This window comes from Salarias fasciatus, chromosome 11, assembly GCF_902148845.1.
Source record: "Salarias fasciatus chromosome 11, fSalaFa1.1, whole genome shotgun sequence".
Classification (NCBI taxonomy): Eukaryota; Metazoa; Chordata; class Actinopteri; order Blenniiformes; family Blenniidae; genus Salarias; species Salarias fasciatus.
In genome coordinates, this window is record NC_043755.1 from 6,900,771 (window position 1) to 6,920,703 (window position 19,933).

Sequence of the window (19,933 nt, forward strand, 5' to 3'; positions counted from 1 at the left end):
TGTTTGTGAAATATGCATTTTCAAATTACATCAAGAATGTGCACCATTAAGTATAATATAGTTGAAAAAAAGTAATTTGAGTTTTTAATGCCTTGCTTGCTCTAAGCCTGTTTTACATAAACAAAAATCCTCTGGCTTTGGTTTTCTGTTTTGATTCTGTAATCTGTTATCAAAACTATAATCTGGATTTGCTCATGTTTGCCCACACTATCTGATGAGCGCTCATCCCAAATTCAACTCTACATTTTCTGCTTTTCTAAAGGTTTGTCTACATGTGCAATAATATTGTATCAGTACAACTGCGTTTTACATTTTCATCTTTTATCAGCTCCTTTCACAGATCACAGATCATCTGTCCCCACTGCATTTTCACCTTACACAGCAACCATCTCAGTCTTCTCCTTCACCACATCCAAGTATCTTCTCTGGGTTTTTCTTCTCTTCTCATAAGGCAACATCCTTCATCCAGTGTATCCATTATATCTCCTTAGTACATCTCCAAACTATCTCAATCTGGACTCTCTAGTGCTTTTAATATATCCTATGTTCCTTTATATCTACATTAAAACTACTTCAGGTAGTCTACAAAGAACTTTTATGCACTGTCAGTAGCAGCAATGTTTTCTCTATTAATTATCTATGTTCAAGCACATTTCTTGAACACCTTTCCCTGATCCATAGTGCCATGCCATGTCTCCCTAATGTAAGTCCTGTGTGTGAGTGTGCATTTTTGCGGTGTATATATTGTTGTATATATTTGTATATAATGTGGGTTTGAGGGATGGATTTATTTTCAAGACAAAGCTCTTTGTGTTGCTTGTATGTATTTGGACAAATGTATACATTTATATACGTATTATATATATATATATATATATATATATATATATATATATATATATATATATATATATATATATATATATATATATATATATGTTATTTTTAATTACTTATAATAACATATACAACAGCCGTTCAAAGTAAGCAGGATTTTACCAGTTTGAAGATGAAACTTATTGTAAGCAAAATTAACATTAAAAAGTGTGAAACTGATTTCAAATTGTGGGCCTATTCAGTAGGATATTTGTGATTTCAAAGGCAAGGACGTAGCAGTAAAGCATGAACTCTGAGGCCCAGGGCTGAGCTGCAGTAAGGCCCAGTGACCCTGCTGGTGAGGAGGTGCGGTAATGATTAGTCATTTTGCCCAAACAGCTGGAACAACTGTGAATTATTTTACCGGGTATTTCTGGAGACCAGCTGGTAAAATTCTGCTCGATCTTCCAGCCTCCACTCCCTGATCTGCAGGAGTATCCAGCCTCCTCCTCCTCCTCCCCCTCTTCCTCCTCCTCCTCCTCCTCTTCCTCCGACTCCGGGCCGATCTCTCCTCTCAGCCAATCCCCGGTGGAGGCAGCTGTGTCTGAGAGGATCCCCGCCCCCCCCCCGGCCGCCCCCCTCTCTGGATGAGCTCCAGTCCTATAAATCCATTGTCCTGCACGCTCGCTTCAAGTCTGCGGTCTCCTCCTCGTGCTCGTCCACTAACGCCTTTTCTGCACGTCGCCGTAAAACTTTTGCATCCATAATGAGGGAAATTGTGCACATTCAGGCCGGCCAGTGCGGTAACCAGATTGGTGCCAAGGTAAGAAAATGAAACAAAAAAAAAAAAAAGAAAGAAAGAAAAACTCGAATGGTATTTCTCTTTTGCTTTTTCCTGTATCGTCCATTCAAACGGAGGCGGATACACTTGTTTGAGAAACTGTTAATGGAGATGAATACATATTCGTGAAAATGTTTAATTAGAATTACTCGTTCCAAACATAGTATTCGGTTGAGAGATTGAAAATGGATGCTGATGGTGAGATGTGTCCGTAAAAGCGGTGAAAGTGGAGTGTCGGTGCTTCTCGGCACTGCGGTAACTGGTGGGTGGGTGTGCGCTCTGCGCTCTGCGCTCCGTTGGAATAACGGGGCTCTTGTGTCTCGTTTTGTTCACGCCGGGCGTGTCTGCGTGGATCCAGCTGACCTCGAGACATTGTCTGAGGGAAAAGACAGACAGGAGCAATAATCGGGCTTTTCTCTCGCCTGTCAGGCTCCTTCAGTGAGTGTACCGGCTCCCTGCTTTCTTTGTCCTGCACAGGCTCTGACTGGAATCCCAGACAATGAGAAGGGAGCTGGAATCAGAGGCCTGCTTTCTTTCTTTCTCTCTTTCTTTTTTTTTCTTTCTTCTTAAATGGCCGATGAATCGATATTCCGTATTGATTAGGTTTAATTTCTGCATGCCGTAAAGGCAGCGTGCAGTTTGAGCAGTGGAGAGAGCAGACAGGGTGTGGCATGGATAATTGATAAAGGAAGAGTGAGACCCTCTTTAGAAGAAAGCCTGTAGCATTTTCTAAGACATCAACTGCACCTTTCAGAGCAGTTGATGGGTTTAAAATAATAAAAATGTCATGTTGTGTTATAATCCAGCTGTAGCAGACTGTATTCTGCAGTTCCTCAATGCAGTGCCTCACCCACCCAGTTTTTCAGTAACAATTGCAGTCTGCTAGAGGCTCATCCCCCCCCCCTTCCCCATAATTATCCCTGTCTTATCATCTCCTTTTGTTTTACAGTTGATCATTTGTGCCAGACAGCATATGTTTAAGTACAGCCTCTCAATTGTGTGCAGAAACCTTGCCCTGGTATTCAGCCATAGTTTGGATTTCTTGTTAACAGTGACCTATATTTTTTTTTACAGAAAATATCATTATTGTCATGATGCTCTTCTGGCAGATGTTCATGTCCAGCAAAGCAGGGCCTTTCTTTGTAATCCATGTCTTTCCTCCCCTAACCAAATTAGGAGGAGGGTGGGGGAGGAATGGAGGAAACAGCTGATGCACAGTGGGTGAAGTCACTGGATTCTCAATTGACCAAATGTGCAATTGTTGGCAGTGTCTTCGTTGTAAAATGTGGGACCTATCCACACATGTGCGATTTTATTTAATATTTCTCCACATATATATTTGAGTTGCAGTATGCAATGATGTATAAAATGTTCCCTTTTTCAGGATACATGACTGTTCTGCATTATTATGTTAGGCAAATCTGAATGTTTGAATAAGAAATGATAGCGCAGTAATGAAGAGGCCCATTCCTCAGATGTCCATGGATATGATTGACAGAATTGCTGAAGAGCTACATTGTAGTGAATTAGGTCAGGGTGTGGCATTGCTTCCCTGCTTATTGTCCTCATTCTTTCACTGTGACTATTTTCATTCTGCACTGATAACCATCACACCACTGTCAACTTCCCAGGCTTTACATTTTTTTTCTAACTCTTTATGCTCCTTTGTTCCTCTGTGGGATGATCTGCTTCGTATTGAGGTCATTTGGTCATTTTTGTTTTACAGTCTCATTCAAACGTCATGATACTCACTCCACAGCTGACTCCCAATCTCTTAAATACTGAGCTGAAATTCAGCCAGCTTATCCAGATTACTTTAAATCCTCCCGTTGCTGCTGTTAGCAGAAAATCACATGCAATATTATGAAGCGTGTGAGTTGGAAGGTATTGAGGAGAAAAATATATGCACATACAAATGATGGCTTACTGGATAGTACAGTCATTCCCACTTGCTGCGTTTATTGCATACACACTTTTAAATGTCTGAATGTGGGCTTTAAAACGAGAACAAGGCGTGAATACAAATCTTAAGACAATCGGCGTCTTGAGCGTAGTGTGACTCCCAGCAAATGGAGTTTATTTTCTGTTTAGCCTGCAGCGAGATCTGTAGCTTCTTTGTGCTCGCTCCTTTGCTTTCCCCATATGAAAGAAGTGCATTCTGCTAAGTCATCAGTCGACGACTCTGGAAATATTAACAGCTGCGCTGTAGGGAGTGGGTTCAGATCTATCTTGCTGAAATGGGGGAAAATCCTTTCATTTCCCTCAGAATCCAAAAATGCAAAGCCGCTGCTGTTTTTCTCATTTAAAGTCCGCAGTCCTGTTAACCGCATGGCTAATGGGTGGATGTACAATTCCTTCGCAAGTAACTGTCATGTGATACCTTCCATGTGTGTCTGCAGTTCTGGGAAGTGATCAGCGATGAGCACGGCATCGATCCCACAGGCACTTACCATGGAGACAGTGACCTGCAGCTGGACAGGATCAGTGTCTACTACAATGAGGCAACAGGTTAGCAGATTTCCAGTTATTTCCCACGCAAATGAATGTATTTTTGGCTTTTTTAATTTGACCCTTAAAATGAAATGAAACAAGTTATTACATGCCTTCATTTTTTGTCTCATGCTCAAAAACGTCACAGATTTGATATTCTGCACAAATTCCCAGATTGTTGTTTTTCTTGCAATTTTAAGCTGGTGTGCTTTGTTTCCTCTCTTCTTTCTTGGTTTCTCTCTATTTCTTTCTCTCTCTGTCCCGTTCTATTTTCTTGTGGAGGAGGTAAATATGTGCCTCGGGCCATTCTGGTGGACTTGGAACCTGGCACCATGGACTCTGTGAGGTCTGGACCCTTTGGGCAGATCTTCAGACCTGATAACTTTGTGTTTGGTGAGTGAAATAAAGACATAACTAATGTCACAATAAGATATGAAGCAGGGAAAGGACTGGCTCATCTGTATGTCCCTCCTGCCCCTTCAGGCCAGAGCGGTGCTGGAAACAACTGGGCCAAGGGTCACTACACAGAGGGGGCTGAGCTGGTGGACTCGGTCCTCGATGTGGTCCGTAAAGAGTCCGAGAGCTGCGACTGCCTACAGGGCTTCCAGCTGACTCACTCCCTCGGTGGTGGAACCGGCTCTGGTATGGGGACCCTGCTCATCAGCAAGATCCGGGAGGAATACCCAGACCGTATCATGAACACCTTCAGTGTGGTGCCTTCCCCCAAGGTAACATGCTCTTGTGACTACCCATGAGAATTTTGTGGTGCAATTTTAGCTTCTTTCGCCTTCAGCGTCTCTTCTAAGACGACGGAATGAATAAATGCTTTGTCTGTTTGTTCACAGGTGTCAGACACAGTTGTTGAGCCTTACAATGCCACCCTGTCAGTCCATCAGCTTGTAGAAAACACAGATGAAACCTACTGCATTGACAACGAGGCTCTGTACGACATTTGCTTCCGCACGCTGAAACTGACCACGCCCACCTACGGCGACCTCAACCACCTGGTGTCCGCCACCATGAGCGGGGTCACCACCTGCTTGCGTTTCCCCGGCCAGCTCAACGCCGATCTCCGCAAATTGGCCGTGAACATGGTGCCTTTCCCCCGTCTGCACTTCTTCATGCCTGGCTTCGCCCCACTGACCAGCAGGGGCAGCCAGCAGTACCGCGCTCTCACGGTTCCTGAGCTCACCCAGCAGGTGTTTGACGCCAAGAACATGATGGCCGCCTGCGACCCGCGTCACGGTCGCTACCTGACCGTCGCCGCCGTGTTCCGCGGGCGGATGTCCATGAAGGAGGTCGATGAGCAGATGCTCAACGTGCAGAACAAGAACAGCAGCTACTTCGTCGAATGGATCCCCAACAACGTCAAGACCGCAGTCTGTGACATTCCGCCCCGTGGCCTCAAGATGGCTGTCACCTTCATCGGCAACAGCACAGCCATCCAGGAGCTGTTCAAGCGCATCTCCGAGCAGTTCACCGCCATGTTCCGCCGTAAGGCCTTCTTGCATTGGTACACAGGCGAAGGTATGGATGAGATGGAGTTCACTGAAGCGGAGAGCAACATGAATGATCTGGTGTCCGAGTACCAGCAGTACCAGGATGCTACTGCTGAGGAAGAGGGTGAATTTGAGGAAGAGGCTGAAGACGACGCTTAAAAGATCATGATGTGAAAGTCAAGACATCAACGCCAAAATAAAAAACAAAACTAGTAAACATGGAACCTACATAGTGTCAAGAGCATTGCTAGAATCATACTTTAGCCCACAGTAGTCCTCCCTTGTAATTCAGTGCAAATAAAGCTTTCAAACAACATCTGGTTTCCATTTCATTCATGTGTCTGTTAAATGTCTTTCTTTCAGAACAGCAATTTCTGAAATTTGTAAACCCAGGAATCTTAATTTATAGATGTGGGGATTATTGCAAAGTTGAGAGGATCTGATCTGGTGATATTTACTCATAAATTAAACTGACTTTAGCACTCCCTGCATTTTTAAATCTACATTCAAACGTGAATGTCCCAAATGAAGTATGAATTCCAGTTGTCTATCTTAAACACTTCAGACTTTATTTCATGACTTGCTTGAGTGCCGTGGGGAAAATCTCTCAAGAGTGACATACATAAAAAGCAGCCTCAAATACATGGTTTTAATGAAATTTAAACAATAAAACAGCCTCACGTTAGTCAGCTTGGTTTAGAATGAATAAGTGAGTGTTTAATGAGAAGTAACAAAGTGGTACACTTCAAGAATTTCTTTCTGCTTCAGTTTAGTTCTGCTCACTTAATATGCATTGCACCCCATATTTTTAAAGAGTTGTAATGCCTGGATTTGTTCCCATTCCACAGCTGTATCTGCAGTTTTATGACCACTGGCCCACAACCAACCATTACATGATAGTGAGACCGAGACTTTTTCAGCACCACCACCATTCTGGTGTTCAGTATTCAGACTATAAAACATATGTTCCTTGCATCTTGACAGATTTTTAAATCCCTCTTTGGGGTGGTTAGGGGATTAAGTAGGCACACCGTCAGCAGTTCATAATATGACTTAACAGATATAAACCAATAGAATCACTCCTGCCAAAAATATGTCAGTATCACAAGAGTAACCAGAGAAAACCTATGTATCCTCAGGGAGATGGTTTCAATTAGGAGTACCATTCAGATATAATTTTGCCTAAGTGCAAATTGTGCATATATCTAGAAAGGAAAATATAGAAAATGTGCTAAATATTCAAAGTGATGAAAAAATCACTTCACTTAGACCACATGTAAGAGGAAATCAGTGTTTTGTTAATAAACATGAGGATTGTGACGAATGAGGAGAGAAGAGGTGCATCAGAATAGGGAAACAGTAAGATGAAAACACAAAACCATTGATTTGTTTTCACTGTGCATTCATAAAGCCAGGAACGTGTAAAGACGCCAGTTAAGAAAGTCCACACTCCTGATTGAGTGTTCACATGGCAACAAGAAACAAGTTCATCTCAGAAAACTACACAAACTCAGAAAAAATGTTATGTTACTGAGCAGAAATGATGTGTGTGAAGTCAGCATCACTTACAAATGCTTCTTGCACTTATGAAAATACTGGTGTTGGTTGGCGACTTCAAGGTCTCCATAAATAAAAACTACTTTTACTTTAACTGCAAAAAGGGTTTGTTAATTGAAATGTTTTTTTTTTCCTTATGTAGTCCGTGCACAAATGCCATTGTGTTGATGAGTGATGCCGCATCACCTCAGGGGCTCTTGAAGTGTGGCAGACTGATGAGGATGGCTTCTCATTCAAAGGGGAAAGTCATACATGGAAAAGGCTTTCCCCAGACCTCCATATGTCTCCTGCTGCTACACTGTTTTGAAGTGGAAATTCCCATTTAGACAGCAATACTGATGTATTTTTCACTCTCAGAATTGGTATCCCAACATGCAATACAATCAAAAGTAGCTGTGATAAAATAAATGGAATCAAATTCAGCAACTAAACATAGACTACAGCATATGCTTTGTTATCATTAAAAAAAATAGTTATACCTCTGGGGAAAATGATCAAACTTTGAAGTAATATTTCACACTCTGGTCAGTACTGGTTTTGACTTGTTTGACCCTCCTACTTTCTGAATGGCAAACTGGACTGTCAGGTCTTCAGTTTGATTTTCAACTAACCCAAAATGAAAATGTCATTAAACAATAGTGTGTGTGTGTGTGTGTGTGTGTGTGTGTGTGTGTGTGTGTGTGTGTGTGTGTGTGTGTGTGTGTGTGTGTGTGTGTGTGTGTGTGTGTGTGTGTGTGTGTGTGTGTGTGTACGTGTGTGTGTTCTCGTATTTCTATCCTTGTCGGGGCCAAATGTCCCCACAAGGATAGCAAAACGTGGAACGACGTGCCTTGTGGGGACCTTTTTCCGGTCCTAAGTAGGAGAAACAGTGTTTTCTTGACCATGTTGTTGTTACTGAAAAAAGTAAAAGTGCAAAAACATTTCTTTAGGGTTAGGCTTTGTTGTGGTGTGGGTTAGGGTTAGGGTAAGGGTCAGGGTTAGGGGCTAGACATGAATGGGAGTCAATGGACGGTCCCCACAAGGATAGAAATACAAGACTGTGTGTACGTGTGTGTGTGTACGTGTGTGTGTGTGTGTGTGTGTGTGTGTGTGTTGTGGGGGGGAGCAGGGTCATCAGTTAACCTCACATCCATACTTTAAAACACTGAAAGGAACCAAGAATACTGGAAAAAACGCAAGCACACAGAAAGGCTCAAGTGCGGGTTGGAACCCACGACCGACAACGAGATGAGGGTGCTGGCCAATGGGCTCCTCAGTAATAATGAACGCGCGAAACTGGACACATTAACAAAAACGGAAAAGTATTTTGGTCCAATCAGAGACGGTTTAAGCAGACGAGACCTTCAACTGACCAATAGTAGAAGAGTTAGACATGAGTGACACTTGTATGAACCAATCAGCTGCGCCGGAAACGCCCATTAGTTTCTCCGTAAAACCAAACCAGGATGTGAATATTCTCATTTGTTTATTTCCTATGAGGAAAACGAGGCGTGTGAAGGTGCGTATTAAAGTACGATATCTTCATTTAAAGTATTTTTTAATTGTTCATGCATGCAAGTGCAGTGGTCAAATGGGCACTGATAATGAGTGATCGTGATATTCAGGCTTGATTTTCTCAAATCAACGTGTTTTCAACTGCTGCAATCAGGTTCTATTCAAAAAGTTTAATTCAGAGTTGGACCAGCAGTGTCAAGCAAAAGTTTAGATATCTGTGACAGACTTGATGAACTGTTTGGATCAAGTATTTTGCAGTCCTCGTGGAGTTAACGTTGAGATTGAAGTTGTAAATTAGCCACCGATGCTAACGGTTAGCTGCACTGAACTGACCCCGAGCAATGGGAAGCAGAGGCATGTCCGGATTTGTCCCGAGGGCCGATCAAAGCCAGCATCTTGGCTCCTTGCGTTAGTGTACCTGTCCATTTAGCCTTTTAAATGCTTGTTAATGTGTAAAAGTCATCCCGTCTCATCATCTGCCAGGAATGGAGGCTACACAGATAATCAGTGACTCAATCTTGGAGTCGGATGAGGATGAAAATGAAGAAGATACTAACAAAAGAGGGCAACCCTTGGCCAAGCTGCTAATCTTAAAAAATCAGCACATACCTGAGACAGGTAAGTGAGTTGCACTTACAACTTCAGACAAAGATAAGACATGCACAGTGTGTATGAGGCACTTTATTATTTTTATTTCACTGCAACATACAAGATCATTTGTGTCAAATATGCTGTCTTGAGGCTGTCAGTTTGCTTTGTTGCATTTCAGATCGAAAGGGCCCTTCTTTGATAACCATTGTAGCTATAGTATTTTCCATCGTCACTCCTGTGTGTCACTCAGCTGCTCACATTTTCACATTTGACCTCAATGCTCTATTTTGTTGCTACCTTTGACTTAAATTAATGTTTAATAGTTTTTGAATTTTTGTTTATTCAATTAATAAGGCAAGATTTTGAAAATCAAGAAGGCACATGAATTCATTTGGTATGACAAATTTGAAGTTGCTTTACTACGTGATGTACACATTTTTCCTTTTTCACTTCAGGTGGGTGTTCAACCCCTTGGTCATGACTGTGTTTATTATACTCTTTGACTTCCAGAGATGCCTCTTTTCTTGGGTGATAATGTGCTGGGCCGTGACCCCACCTCCTGCACCTTGACCCTCCCAGCACCCTCCGTGTCCAAGCAGCACGCCTCCATTTCCATATCGGTCTACCGAAGAAGAGGTGGTCAGAGTGAAGTGGACATGGAGGCTTTGGTCTGGGATCTGGGGAGCATGAATGGTACCCGTAAAGGGCGCCTAAAGCTGACTCCTAATGTGCGCTATGCCCTTAGTGAGGGTGATGGCTTGGTGGTAGCCGACATCCCGTGTCAGTATGTCAGCTGGAGTGCACACGCAGCCTCTTCTCAAGCGGACACAGGGACCCCTCTGAACCAAAATTCAGGAGTCAAGGCCTCTTTGCCAGATGGCTCAAGGGAAAATGAAAGTGACACGAGCACAGGCAGCCAGAAATGTGTCGACAAGGGTACGAAACCTCTGCTGTCATTGACGACCCCAGACAGAGGCAGTTGCTTGTCCTTTGAGCAAACTCCAGCTCAGCCACAGGGGAGTTTGGTCCCAGAATCTGACTCTGACTCAGAGAACGAAAGAGACGGACGAGCAGGCAGAAGCCGCAGCTGCCTAGGTATGTCAATGAAATAACTACACATTGGAATTAAGTCTTTCCTTTGCATCCTGAAGTTTTTTTTGTTTGTTTTTACAGTGTCTGATTCAAGCTCCCATAAATCCAGTCCGAACTGTTCTACACTCCTGAGTCCTGCAAACAAAACCATTCCTGAAAGGTACAGAGAAATCTGTCTACTCTTTTTGCTGTCATAGGTGTTTATTAATGCCTTTGAATATCAACGTCTCTTGATTCCAGCGCTCATCTATTCACCGTAATCCTTGTCACTTTGTTTTCTACGGTTTTACAGTGATGATGAAGGTCTCGGCACACCGTCTTCCTCGAACAAAAATAGGCCACACAGACATGTCAGCTTCGCCACGGAGGAAACAGATGAGGATGTGGGGCGACAGGAGCTGCACAAAGCAAATGCAGTTAAAAATATGAATGCCTGTGAAGCGGAGGAAGGCAGGCAGGAAGAAAGAGCATCTGAAGGAGGGTTATGTACACCAGGAAAAGACAGCAATGTCAATCTTTCAGGGGAAGGTGAACCGCCCGTTTCCAACCCAGCGATTCCAGCTTTTAACATGGACAGTGACACTGACGTCGAGGGAGAGGAGGAAGGGGTCATGTCTGCAGGGGTCGAGTCTGCAGCGCCCTTGATCTTGAATGCAAACCAACAAGCTGACAGGCCGCCAGACACCGTCCAGTTTCACATGGACAGTGATACAGATGACGGCGAAGATGAGGATGAGGGTGTTCTCAGTAAAGCTCCAGAAATTTTGCCGCCTTCTCATGAAAATCCTCATGAGATTTCAGTTATTCATCCCGAGGGCATCACCACGGACAGCGACACCGATGTAGATGAAGACACCGCTGTGTCAGATGCCGCCACAAAAGCGAAATCCACATCGTTTCAGAGTACACGCTCAGCTGACTCTGCATCTTCAGTGAAGCTGAAAGAGTTCCACCTTGACAGTGACACAGACGTCGAGGAGGAAGAAGGGGACAGTGGAGCAAAACCCCTAAACTCTGAAAAGCCTGAAACATCCAACAAATTAGATATTAAACTTATTGGTCCCAATTCTACCTCTGCTGCCCCAAACAGGATGGACCTTAATAGTGACACCGATGATGAAGCTGTTCCTGCCCCATCTGCCAGTAAACCCTCCTCGGCTGCTACCGGGACAGAATTGATAGCTGCTACAGATGTAGGAGCTGATTTGGATATTCTGTCTGACAGTGACACAGATGTAGAGGACGGTGCTCCCCTGGTTCCGCCTGCTGCTGTCCAGACCCTGGCAGGCGCAGCGTCAAAAGCTTCACAGTCAGACTCTGATGCAGACACAGATGTGGATGAACCCGGGATGCCCCCCGCTGGGGACCAGACCAATCAAGTTGAAAAAGTGGACAGTGATACAGATGTGGACGATGAGGATGTAGCAGCAGGCGTGGACCAGATCTCCAGACCACAAGGGGAAGCTCCACCTGGGCTACACCTTCCTCAGCTGAACTGTTCTACTCCTCTGCAGTTACCAGGTGTGTATGTGTGTTTTTGTATTTATGTAGGTAGGCACTAGACAGCTATGTGAAAAATGCAAAAAAATAAATAAATCAAAAGTTAAGGTTTATCAGTTATTGCTGCTCTTATAGTATTAAACCAAATAGTTTTTTTTGTTTTTGAAGTGTTATCATCTGCAATTAATAATTGTTAAAATAACAATTCATCTTCAGTATTGCTTTATTCATCATTGCATCACAGGTACAACTGTTTATTAGCAAAGGTAGGGCACACTCTGATAGATCCACAGTCCAATTAATTATTAAAGGACATAATTCAGATTTTTTTGCTATGTATTTGTATAATCAAAATAATTAAAAAGTGTGTTTATAACACTTGTTTATCTTGAGCAGTTGTACAAATCTGGATGATGATTAGTTTTCAGCTCCATCATTGCTTTGCTCAAGTCAATTGCATGTTCATTTCAGCATTGAAATGGAGCAGATTGGTGAATAAGTTTTTCACATTATTATAACAGCAACTCTGAAGAAAACAATCATGCAACTATACATTTAACTTGCACCATCATGTCTTCATGACATCAGTCATTATTACAGTATATACAAGGTATAGACAATTTGTGCATGGTGTAGAAGAACCTCTTATACTGCAAAGTCTTAGGAGGAGAAAGCATTACAACTATAAATATAGCAGTTCAGAGACTGAGAAGTTTTCCACATGATCAACAACGCAACCCTCTGTAGTCTGCTACAAAGGGACTGCCGAAAATGATCTTTGTCCTAATTAAGACGTCTTATTTCTTGATCTGCTGTGGAAACGGTGTCATTTTAACTCAAAGATGTAACTCAAATGATCTTTTTTTGTCTCTATGGTTTTAGAAGACGTGGCAGAGATGGAAACTCAGGCTTTCATAAGTCCTTTGACAGGTACAATTGGATGTGAGTACACGATGTTTGGTAAACTGAAATGCATTTACTTCTAAAAGGGAAACAAACTTTTTTTTTCATTCATTTACATGTTTTTGTTCTTTTTTCCTCCCAGCCCCCTCTATACGACCTGTCGTACTCTCTTCTTTCCAAGAATGCCTGGAGGATGAGGACTTGGCCACAGCTGAGACACAAGCCTTCATTCCTAATACCTGGCAAAGCAAGAACTCAAGCCGAACATCAGCGCTTGATTCCCCTGTTGATAAAAAAGACCAGTCCAGCAGTGGAGTATCTCTCCGGCTAGGCTTGTCTGACAGCAGCCTCCTGCAGTGTCAGGACCAGACTGGAGATCTCCAGACCGCCCGTGTGGGAGAGACCCAGGCAAAGGCAGCCGTCTCTGCTGAGAATGGCTCGAAGGACGAAACGGACATGGAGCCTGCCAAATGTTCATCAGTGTCTGAAAAAGAGAAGCAAATGAATTTGGACCTGGAAGCCACACAGGCATACATTTCTGAACCGTACGGCAGTGACTTGGACGCTGCAGATGAAGACGAGGAGCAGGAGAACACTGAGCCTTTAGATTTCGGTATTTCATCTTCAATTGCCATGGCGGAAACCCAGCTAATATCTCCCCAGGTAGAAGAGGAGGATTTGGCCACTGCCAGTCAAAGTAAGCTCGCAGTCCCGGACATTAGTGAAACTCAACCCATGGCTCCATGTGGAACTGACGACAGTGATAGTGAAGGCTCTATACAAATAGCACGAAAAAGGAAGGCGAAGAAGCTCCATCTTGAAGACGAGACACAGGAGTACACAAATTCTGAACTTTCTGTAGCTCAAACTCAGCCTCTTGCTCCAAGTGAGGATGATGAGGATGATGATGATGATGATTCAGATTTAATAGGACGACCGCAAAAAAGAAAAGCGAAGCCACTGCAGATTGACAGTGAGACACAGTCCCTCCCCTGTTCTGAAGTCTCTGCTGGCCAGACTCAGCCCTTAGGTGCCTGTGAAGGTGAGCAAGGTGATGAGGAGGACTTCCGTCCAGGTCCTCGCAAAAGGAAGGCCAAACACGACCAGACAAACAGCGATATGTCTTCTCTGGAGACCCTGCCGTTATCCACAGCAAAGGACAAGGAAAGTGACAATGAAGACTCGCTGTCAGGGAAAGGAAAAGAGGAGCAATTGCATCTTACTGAGGAGGAGACACAGACAGTTAACAATTCAGACATCTCTACAGTCGAAACTCAGCCGTCCAGTACAAGAGGTAACCCACAAGGTCAGGAAGGACATGTGAAACAGTCTGAAAACAGTGAAACCACTGCTGAAAATACTGAAGTGCAAAGACCAACAAGGGCAAATGTTAGAGAAGTGGAGGAACAGCCAGAGTGTTCAGAGCATCCACGGAGAAAGACGAGAGGGCAGCGGAAATCTTTGTCAAGTACCAAAGGATCGAAAGGAAGAGCAAGTCCTGATGAAGAGAAGGAAGAAGTTAATCAGACCAGCAGGACTAGACGGAAAAACAATACAGGGCGGCAGAAACATGAGGAGGGCAGACTGGAAATGGAACCAACTGTAAACAAGAGCGTCACTAATGAAGGAGAAGAAGGAAGGAGAAGTAAAGCAAAAGTAGAACAAGAAACACTGCAGGCTGAAAATGCAGAGAGAACAGGACTTGAGATGGGAAGGAAGAAAAAAGAAGGGGATGGTGCACCAGAGTGTGAAAACACAGAAGAAGAGGAAGTGGAATCAAATAGACAAGAGCGTGAGACATTACAAAGAGAAGAAGAAGAAAAACATGTTGAAATCGCAAAGATGGAATTAAAAGAGAAGGAAAAAACAAAACAAGATCATCAAGCAAAACTGGAAAGGGAGGCTAAAGAACACCAGGCAGCTCTTGATAAAGAAAAAACAGAGAGAAATGATGCACAGGAAGAGCAAAAACAAGATGAGCCACAAACTCCTGCAAGAGGTCGAAGAGGAGGCAGAAGAACCGTGGCAGCTCTGAGCACAGTGCCGTCAACCCCTGAAACCGTCACTGCCAGAAGAACCAGATCACGCTCAAATTCGTCAAACTCGGTCAGCTCAGAGAGGTCTGCATCAAGCGTGAACACCCAGGAGAGCAAGGGAAGAGGGAGAGGGAGAGGAAGGGGGAGAGGAAGGGGGAGAGGGAGAGGAGCGACGAGCACCAGTGAGGCATCCCAAGAAACCAATGTCAGAAGCATCAGGACAGCAGCAGCTGCAGGAGCAGCTGAATTGAACGAAAATGATGTTAATCCACAGGCGCTCAACTCCCTTTCCATCACGTCTAATTCCCTTAATGCTGAGACCTCGAGCTGTAGCGTAAGTCCTCAAAGTAAAGGAAGAGGAGGCAAGCGGCAAGAAAAACAGTCCAAAACCGATCCCTGCTCAGAATCCGGCGCTCCTGCCATCAGTCAGAGTGCTCAGAGCTCAACTCCCACAGCCAGAGGCAGGAAGAGCAGGAGAACTGAAATATCCCACAGTGAAGTTATCCATGAAGAAGATCCGAAGAAAACTGATTCTCAGCAGCCTTCTGCCACTAGGGGGCGCCAGCGAGCCAGTGCAAAAGATGGTCCTCAACCTTCACAGAAAGACCACACAGATCAAGAGGAGAAATGTTCTAAAGAAGAACCTCCTCTGCCTAAAAGAAATGCCAGGGGTCGAGGTCAGAAAGTAGAAAAGAGTGAACCCGTGGAAGAAACACCAGCTCCTGCAGTCACTGACTGTAAAGACGCTAAATCCAGAAATGGAAAAAGAAGGCAGAGTGAATCTGGTTCCAGCCATTCTGAGAAAATCCAAAAAAATGAAGCTGCAAACGAAGAAGGAAAAGATGTTCTCCAAGGGAAGACAAGTGCTGCAGCATCTGACACTCGAGCAAAGCCAAATGCAAAGAAATCCTCTGATGTGAAGGTGAAAGAGGAGGAAACACGTGAGATGGAGACAGTTCAGAGAAAAGCCAGGGGTCGAACATCTGTGGCCTCCAGACAGAAGAAAGAGGAATCAAAGGAAAGTGAAGCATCGGTTTCTTCAGTGGAGCCGGATGCATCAGAGGTGACCTCAGTCTTACCTTTACACATAACGGAGCATGCATCATCTTTAAAACTGTGTTTTTCTTGGTTTATCATTCAGACACCACAAAAGTGTGTTTCAGAGTGGAAAGCTGAGCGGTCGGCTTTCAGTGTCTATTTGTTCCTGTAAATGGAGGAATGGCTGATGGCCGTAGCTCACGTCCGTCCGACTCAGCCTTTTCAAGCCTCATAATGTACAGCCATCAACATCACGGGCTGTCTCCGTTATCTCCTCTCACTGCACAGAAGTCGAACCCGCTCTGCATCACCATTAATACACTAATGAATTAAGTGGTTTAGTGGTAACACAGCTTCTTCCTACTCATGATTGTTATGGTCTATATACGCTTTGCTTTCCTCTCCTCCTCTCCTGCGTGTTCTGTCTTCATCTATTAGGATTCTTGCCCTGTTTTGTTCATTCTCTCTCCCTCTACTCTTCCTCTGCTCTCCAGTTGCCCCAGACTCCATCCAACCGTGCATCCCGGAAGCGACAGGCAACCGCGGACTCCTGTCTCACAGCAAAGAGTCTTCGATCTTCCCCTGCGTCCCCTGCAGCCAGCGGTCGACGACAAGCTACCAGCCAAACCTACAGGGTCTGTGTGTTTGTTTTTGTGAACCTGTAGGCATTTATGTCAAAACAATCTGCACAGAAAGGATAAATAGCCCCGATTATTTAAAAAAAAAAAAAGGGCAATGTATCCACTTTCTTTCCAAAGTATAAAGAAAATAGTCTGTCAGATCAATTTTTTATAATTCTCACACAAGCAAACTTCAAGTCAAGGTTTGCTTGACCAAAATTCTTAAACTCGAGCCGTCCTTTTGGCAGGTGCTGTTCACTGGAGTGGCGGATGAAGCGGGGGAGAGAGTGTTGGCCCGTTTGGGGGGCGTTATGGCCAAAGGTGTGGCTGACATGAACTGTCTGGTGACTGATAAAGTACGGAGGACGGTCAAATTCCTCTGTGCAGTGGCTAAAGGCGTCCCGGTCGTCACTACGGAGTGGCTTGAAAAGGTAACTGTAGAATTCCATATAAGATAGAATTTTCAGTCATGCTAAAGAAATTAGCATACATGAAGTCAATCCAAAAACGCTCTCCTCTGCATGTTACAGAGTGGCAAATCTGGGAGCTTCCTGTCACCTGATGCTTTCTTAGTGAAGGACGCCGAGCAGGAGAAGAAGTTCAGCTTCAGCCTGGAGGAGTCTCTGAGTGCTGCCAGCAGCCAGCGTCTTCTACAGGTACTCGCTCCTGTTGTTTGCTGATTGGCAGGTTCGCGGCGTGTCGGAGCCGCATTTCCCTCTGTGGACGGCTTGGGGATGAAGTCATGGTGGGAATCCAGAAATATTGGTGTCTTCCTCACCTTAAATCAGATCTAATTCTTAGCTCCAAGCATTGCTTTGAAGTCAGGCTTTTCTCTTTCTTTCTTTTTTTTTTATTGTTCAGGGCACTGATATCTTTAATAGTGCAGAGAGTTTATTGCTTTTCATCACTCTGTGCCTTGTGGAAAGTCATTTGACATTTACAGTTAACGTACCGGTTGTGTTTTAATGTATTTCGCCTCTCTGAGCAGCACCGATTCTTCAGAGCTGCCAGGCATTAGCTTGAGAAAGGGTATGATGTTGGTATCGGCTAAATTTAGGGGATTACACATGCTGTACCAAATTACAGCCCTAAATGTCCTCATTGATTTTCTCCCTCTTTATTGCAGCGATTAAAACATTTGTTTGTGTTGTGTTCCTCCTGCCTCCTCTCTCTCTCTCTCTCTCTCTCTCTCTCTCTCTCTCTCTCTCTCTCTCTCTCTCTCTCTCTCTCTGTCAGGGATATGAGATCCATGTCACCAAGTCGGTGCAGCCGGAGCCCGTTCACATGAGGGACATCATCACCTGCAGTGGAGCCACGTTTCTCACAAAGATGCCCTCTTCTCAAAAGGTGCCAAATATGACCTCAGAGCACGTCTAATGTGTCTTAAAGATGACCTGTTATTGCCGCTTCTCAAGAATAGCTTTTTTTAAAGTCACAGTAGGGAAAATCCTCACGCCTCGATGACATTTTCCACTAAACGCATAAAAATAGAAGTGGTTTTGATTTCATTTCCGCGCTCCATTTTCGTCGGGTGTCGTTCTTACTTGATTGTTGTATTTACCCTCGCTCTCTCTCAGCCTCACACGGTGGTGATTTCCTGTGAAGACGACTGGCCGCTGTGTGGACCGGCCGTGTCTGCGTCGCTCCCCGTCGTCACCGCCGAATTCATCCTCACAGGAATCCTACAGCAGAAAGTCGACTTTCAGGCCCATAAGCTCTCTCTCCCTGCACCCAGCCTGCAGAGCGCCGGGGGCAGAGGACGGAGCAAGAAAAAGACCTAGTGGTGATGGTTCATGATGTAAAAACCTACACAGAATAGGACTGGACTGATGGAATACTTGTGAGAAAAGACTTTTGAATGTATTCAAGACAACATTTGATTTTTGTCCCTAGTGTAAACATTACTAGTTGTACTTTAGCTGCACTATATGCATACGTGTGATTTTATCAAATTGTCATCAGACATTTTAAAAGTGGCCTCACAGCTTTACCAATGCGTGAGAGAAAGTCTGGAGAGATTTTCTCTTGTCTTAAGCCTCGGTTAGCACTGTGTCAGAAATCTAATCTTTGTGAAGTAATTTTGTTACGATCTGATGTTTTACCTCGAGCGCAGGAAACGGTTGCTGCTAATCTTACAGCGTCGATACAAGAGCTGCTATGCAGAGTGAGAAATATTTACCTATTATCATCGTCGTCATTTCTCCTCATTCTCTTTTACTGAACAACTAAAGACCAAGTTTCAATCTGCCGAACTGTTGCTTCCACTCAGTCGGGCAGTTTGGCGGGTGACCAGCCGTGAAGGGAGAGTTTGTTTGGATGGTGGAACTGATGGGATCACTGCTGAAACCCATCAGCTGCAGTGGTCAGTAAAGTCTTTCCTGTCCTGATAAGAAATGCATCGTGCCTTTTTATATACTGAGATAATCATGAACCAACTCATGTGTTGTTGTTTCCATTTACCACCGACTCCATTAAGGCTTTAATCCCTTCCTCTTATCTCCAGGGAGAGTGAGACTCTATAGGTACCTGACTCTGCTGATGCTGCCAGTACATCAATATCTTATTGTGTTTCTCTTTCACATCCATATATGTGGTCTGTTTACATCATGTAAAGGAAAGACATAAGGAATCGGCAGTTTTCCTCCTGAGCTACCATAAGCCTTTAAATGCCATCTGTGCTGTGAAAGATGCTCATCTATCTCATGACTTATCACCCGATTCGTTTGCAATTATTCAATAAATCTGCCAGTTCATTCAGTGATATTAAACATTTTCTGTCACCTGGAAATACATGTATGTTTTCTGTCGCCTTACTCCATCTCATTTGGATATTTTTGGTACTTTATCACTGTGTTCAAATCTGTATAGTTGAGGATCCAGAAGAATGTTTTAAAGGTGTGTAACAGAAATTAAGAGCATTGACATGGTAATTGTTAAATATGTTTGTTGTAATTTAATCAAACATAAATTAAAGGGTTTCAAGCATTTTTTTTGTAATAATTGATGTGCTAAATCTATAAAAGGATAGTAAAGCACAAAAAATGCTTGAAAAACTTAATTTGTGTGTAAGAACATGTGAAAGTTTTGACAGTTTCAATTCTGGGAAAAAGTGAACTTTTTCATTGTATTGAATTTTCTATTAGATCTAACTCAAATGTGGAAAGAAAGTTAAATGTGGAAAGTTTAAATCGTGCAAGTCGGGAGCTGCAGCTTCTCTTAAAGCCCAGGGTCAGGGGTCAGGGATGAAAGAAGCTGCATGTAACCTGATAGAGGTGGGCAAAGTGCACAATAACTTCTTATTTGATGAGCCCAAGTATGTGAAATCACTCAAAATCAAGACATAAATGAATCATTCTGTATTAAAGTAAGTAAAAATGGCAGCCGTGTCATATAACTAAAAACAGGCTATATTGCAGCATATCGCCAACATAGTTTCTCCCTTTGGTCTTCCTATCA

At 43.7% G+C, this 19,933-nt stretch overlaps 2 protein-coding genes across 4 annotated transcripts; both read left to right on the forward strand.

The window, feature by feature from the left end:
* The first annotated feature begins 1,503 nt into the window (after positions 1 to 1,503).
* tubb5 (tubulin, beta 5) lies at positions 1,504 to 5,960 on the forward strand. 2 transcript variants are annotated; one of them, XM_030103152.1, is made up of 5 exons: positions 1,504 to 1,639; positions 4,057 to 4,165; positions 4,430 to 4,540; positions 4,631 to 4,875; positions 4,993 to 5,960. In XM_030103152.1, the coding sequence occupies exons 1-5, from the start codon at positions 1,583 to 1,585 to the stop codon at positions 5,803 to 5,805; spliced, it is 1,335 nt and encodes a 444-aa protein (XP_029959012.1). In that variant the 5' UTR covers positions 1,504 to 1,582; the 3' UTR covers positions 5,806 to 5,960. The 2 variants fall into 2 exon arrangements, with proteins under 2 accessions (XP_029959012.1, XP_029959014.1); XM_030103154.1 differs by having other exon boundaries at positions 4,433 to 4,540.
* Positions 5,961 to 8,687: 2,727 nt separating this feature from the next.
* mdc1 (mediator of DNA damage checkpoint 1) lies at positions 8,688 to 19,286 on the forward strand. 2 transcript variants are annotated; one of them, XM_030103050.1, is made up of 12 exons: positions 8,688 to 8,701; positions 9,181 to 9,315; positions 9,799 to 10,383; positions 10,462 to 10,540; positions 10,673 to 11,901; positions 12,763 to 12,822; positions 12,926 to 15,882; positions 16,352 to 16,492; positions 16,726 to 16,908; positions 17,008 to 17,133; positions 17,714 to 17,824; positions 18,055 to 19,286. In XM_030103050.1, the coding sequence occupies exons 2-12, from the start codon at positions 9,183 to 9,185 to the stop codon at positions 18,256 to 18,258; spliced, it is 5,808 nt and encodes a 1,935-aa protein (XP_029958910.1). In that variant the 5' UTR covers positions 8,688 to 8,701; positions 9,181 to 9,182; the 3' UTR covers positions 18,259 to 19,286. The 2 variants fall into 2 exon arrangements, with proteins under 2 accessions (XP_029958910.1, XP_029958911.1); XM_030103051.1 differs by having other exon boundaries at positions 12,766 to 12,822.
* Positions 19,287 to 19,933: the final 647 nt, after the last annotated feature.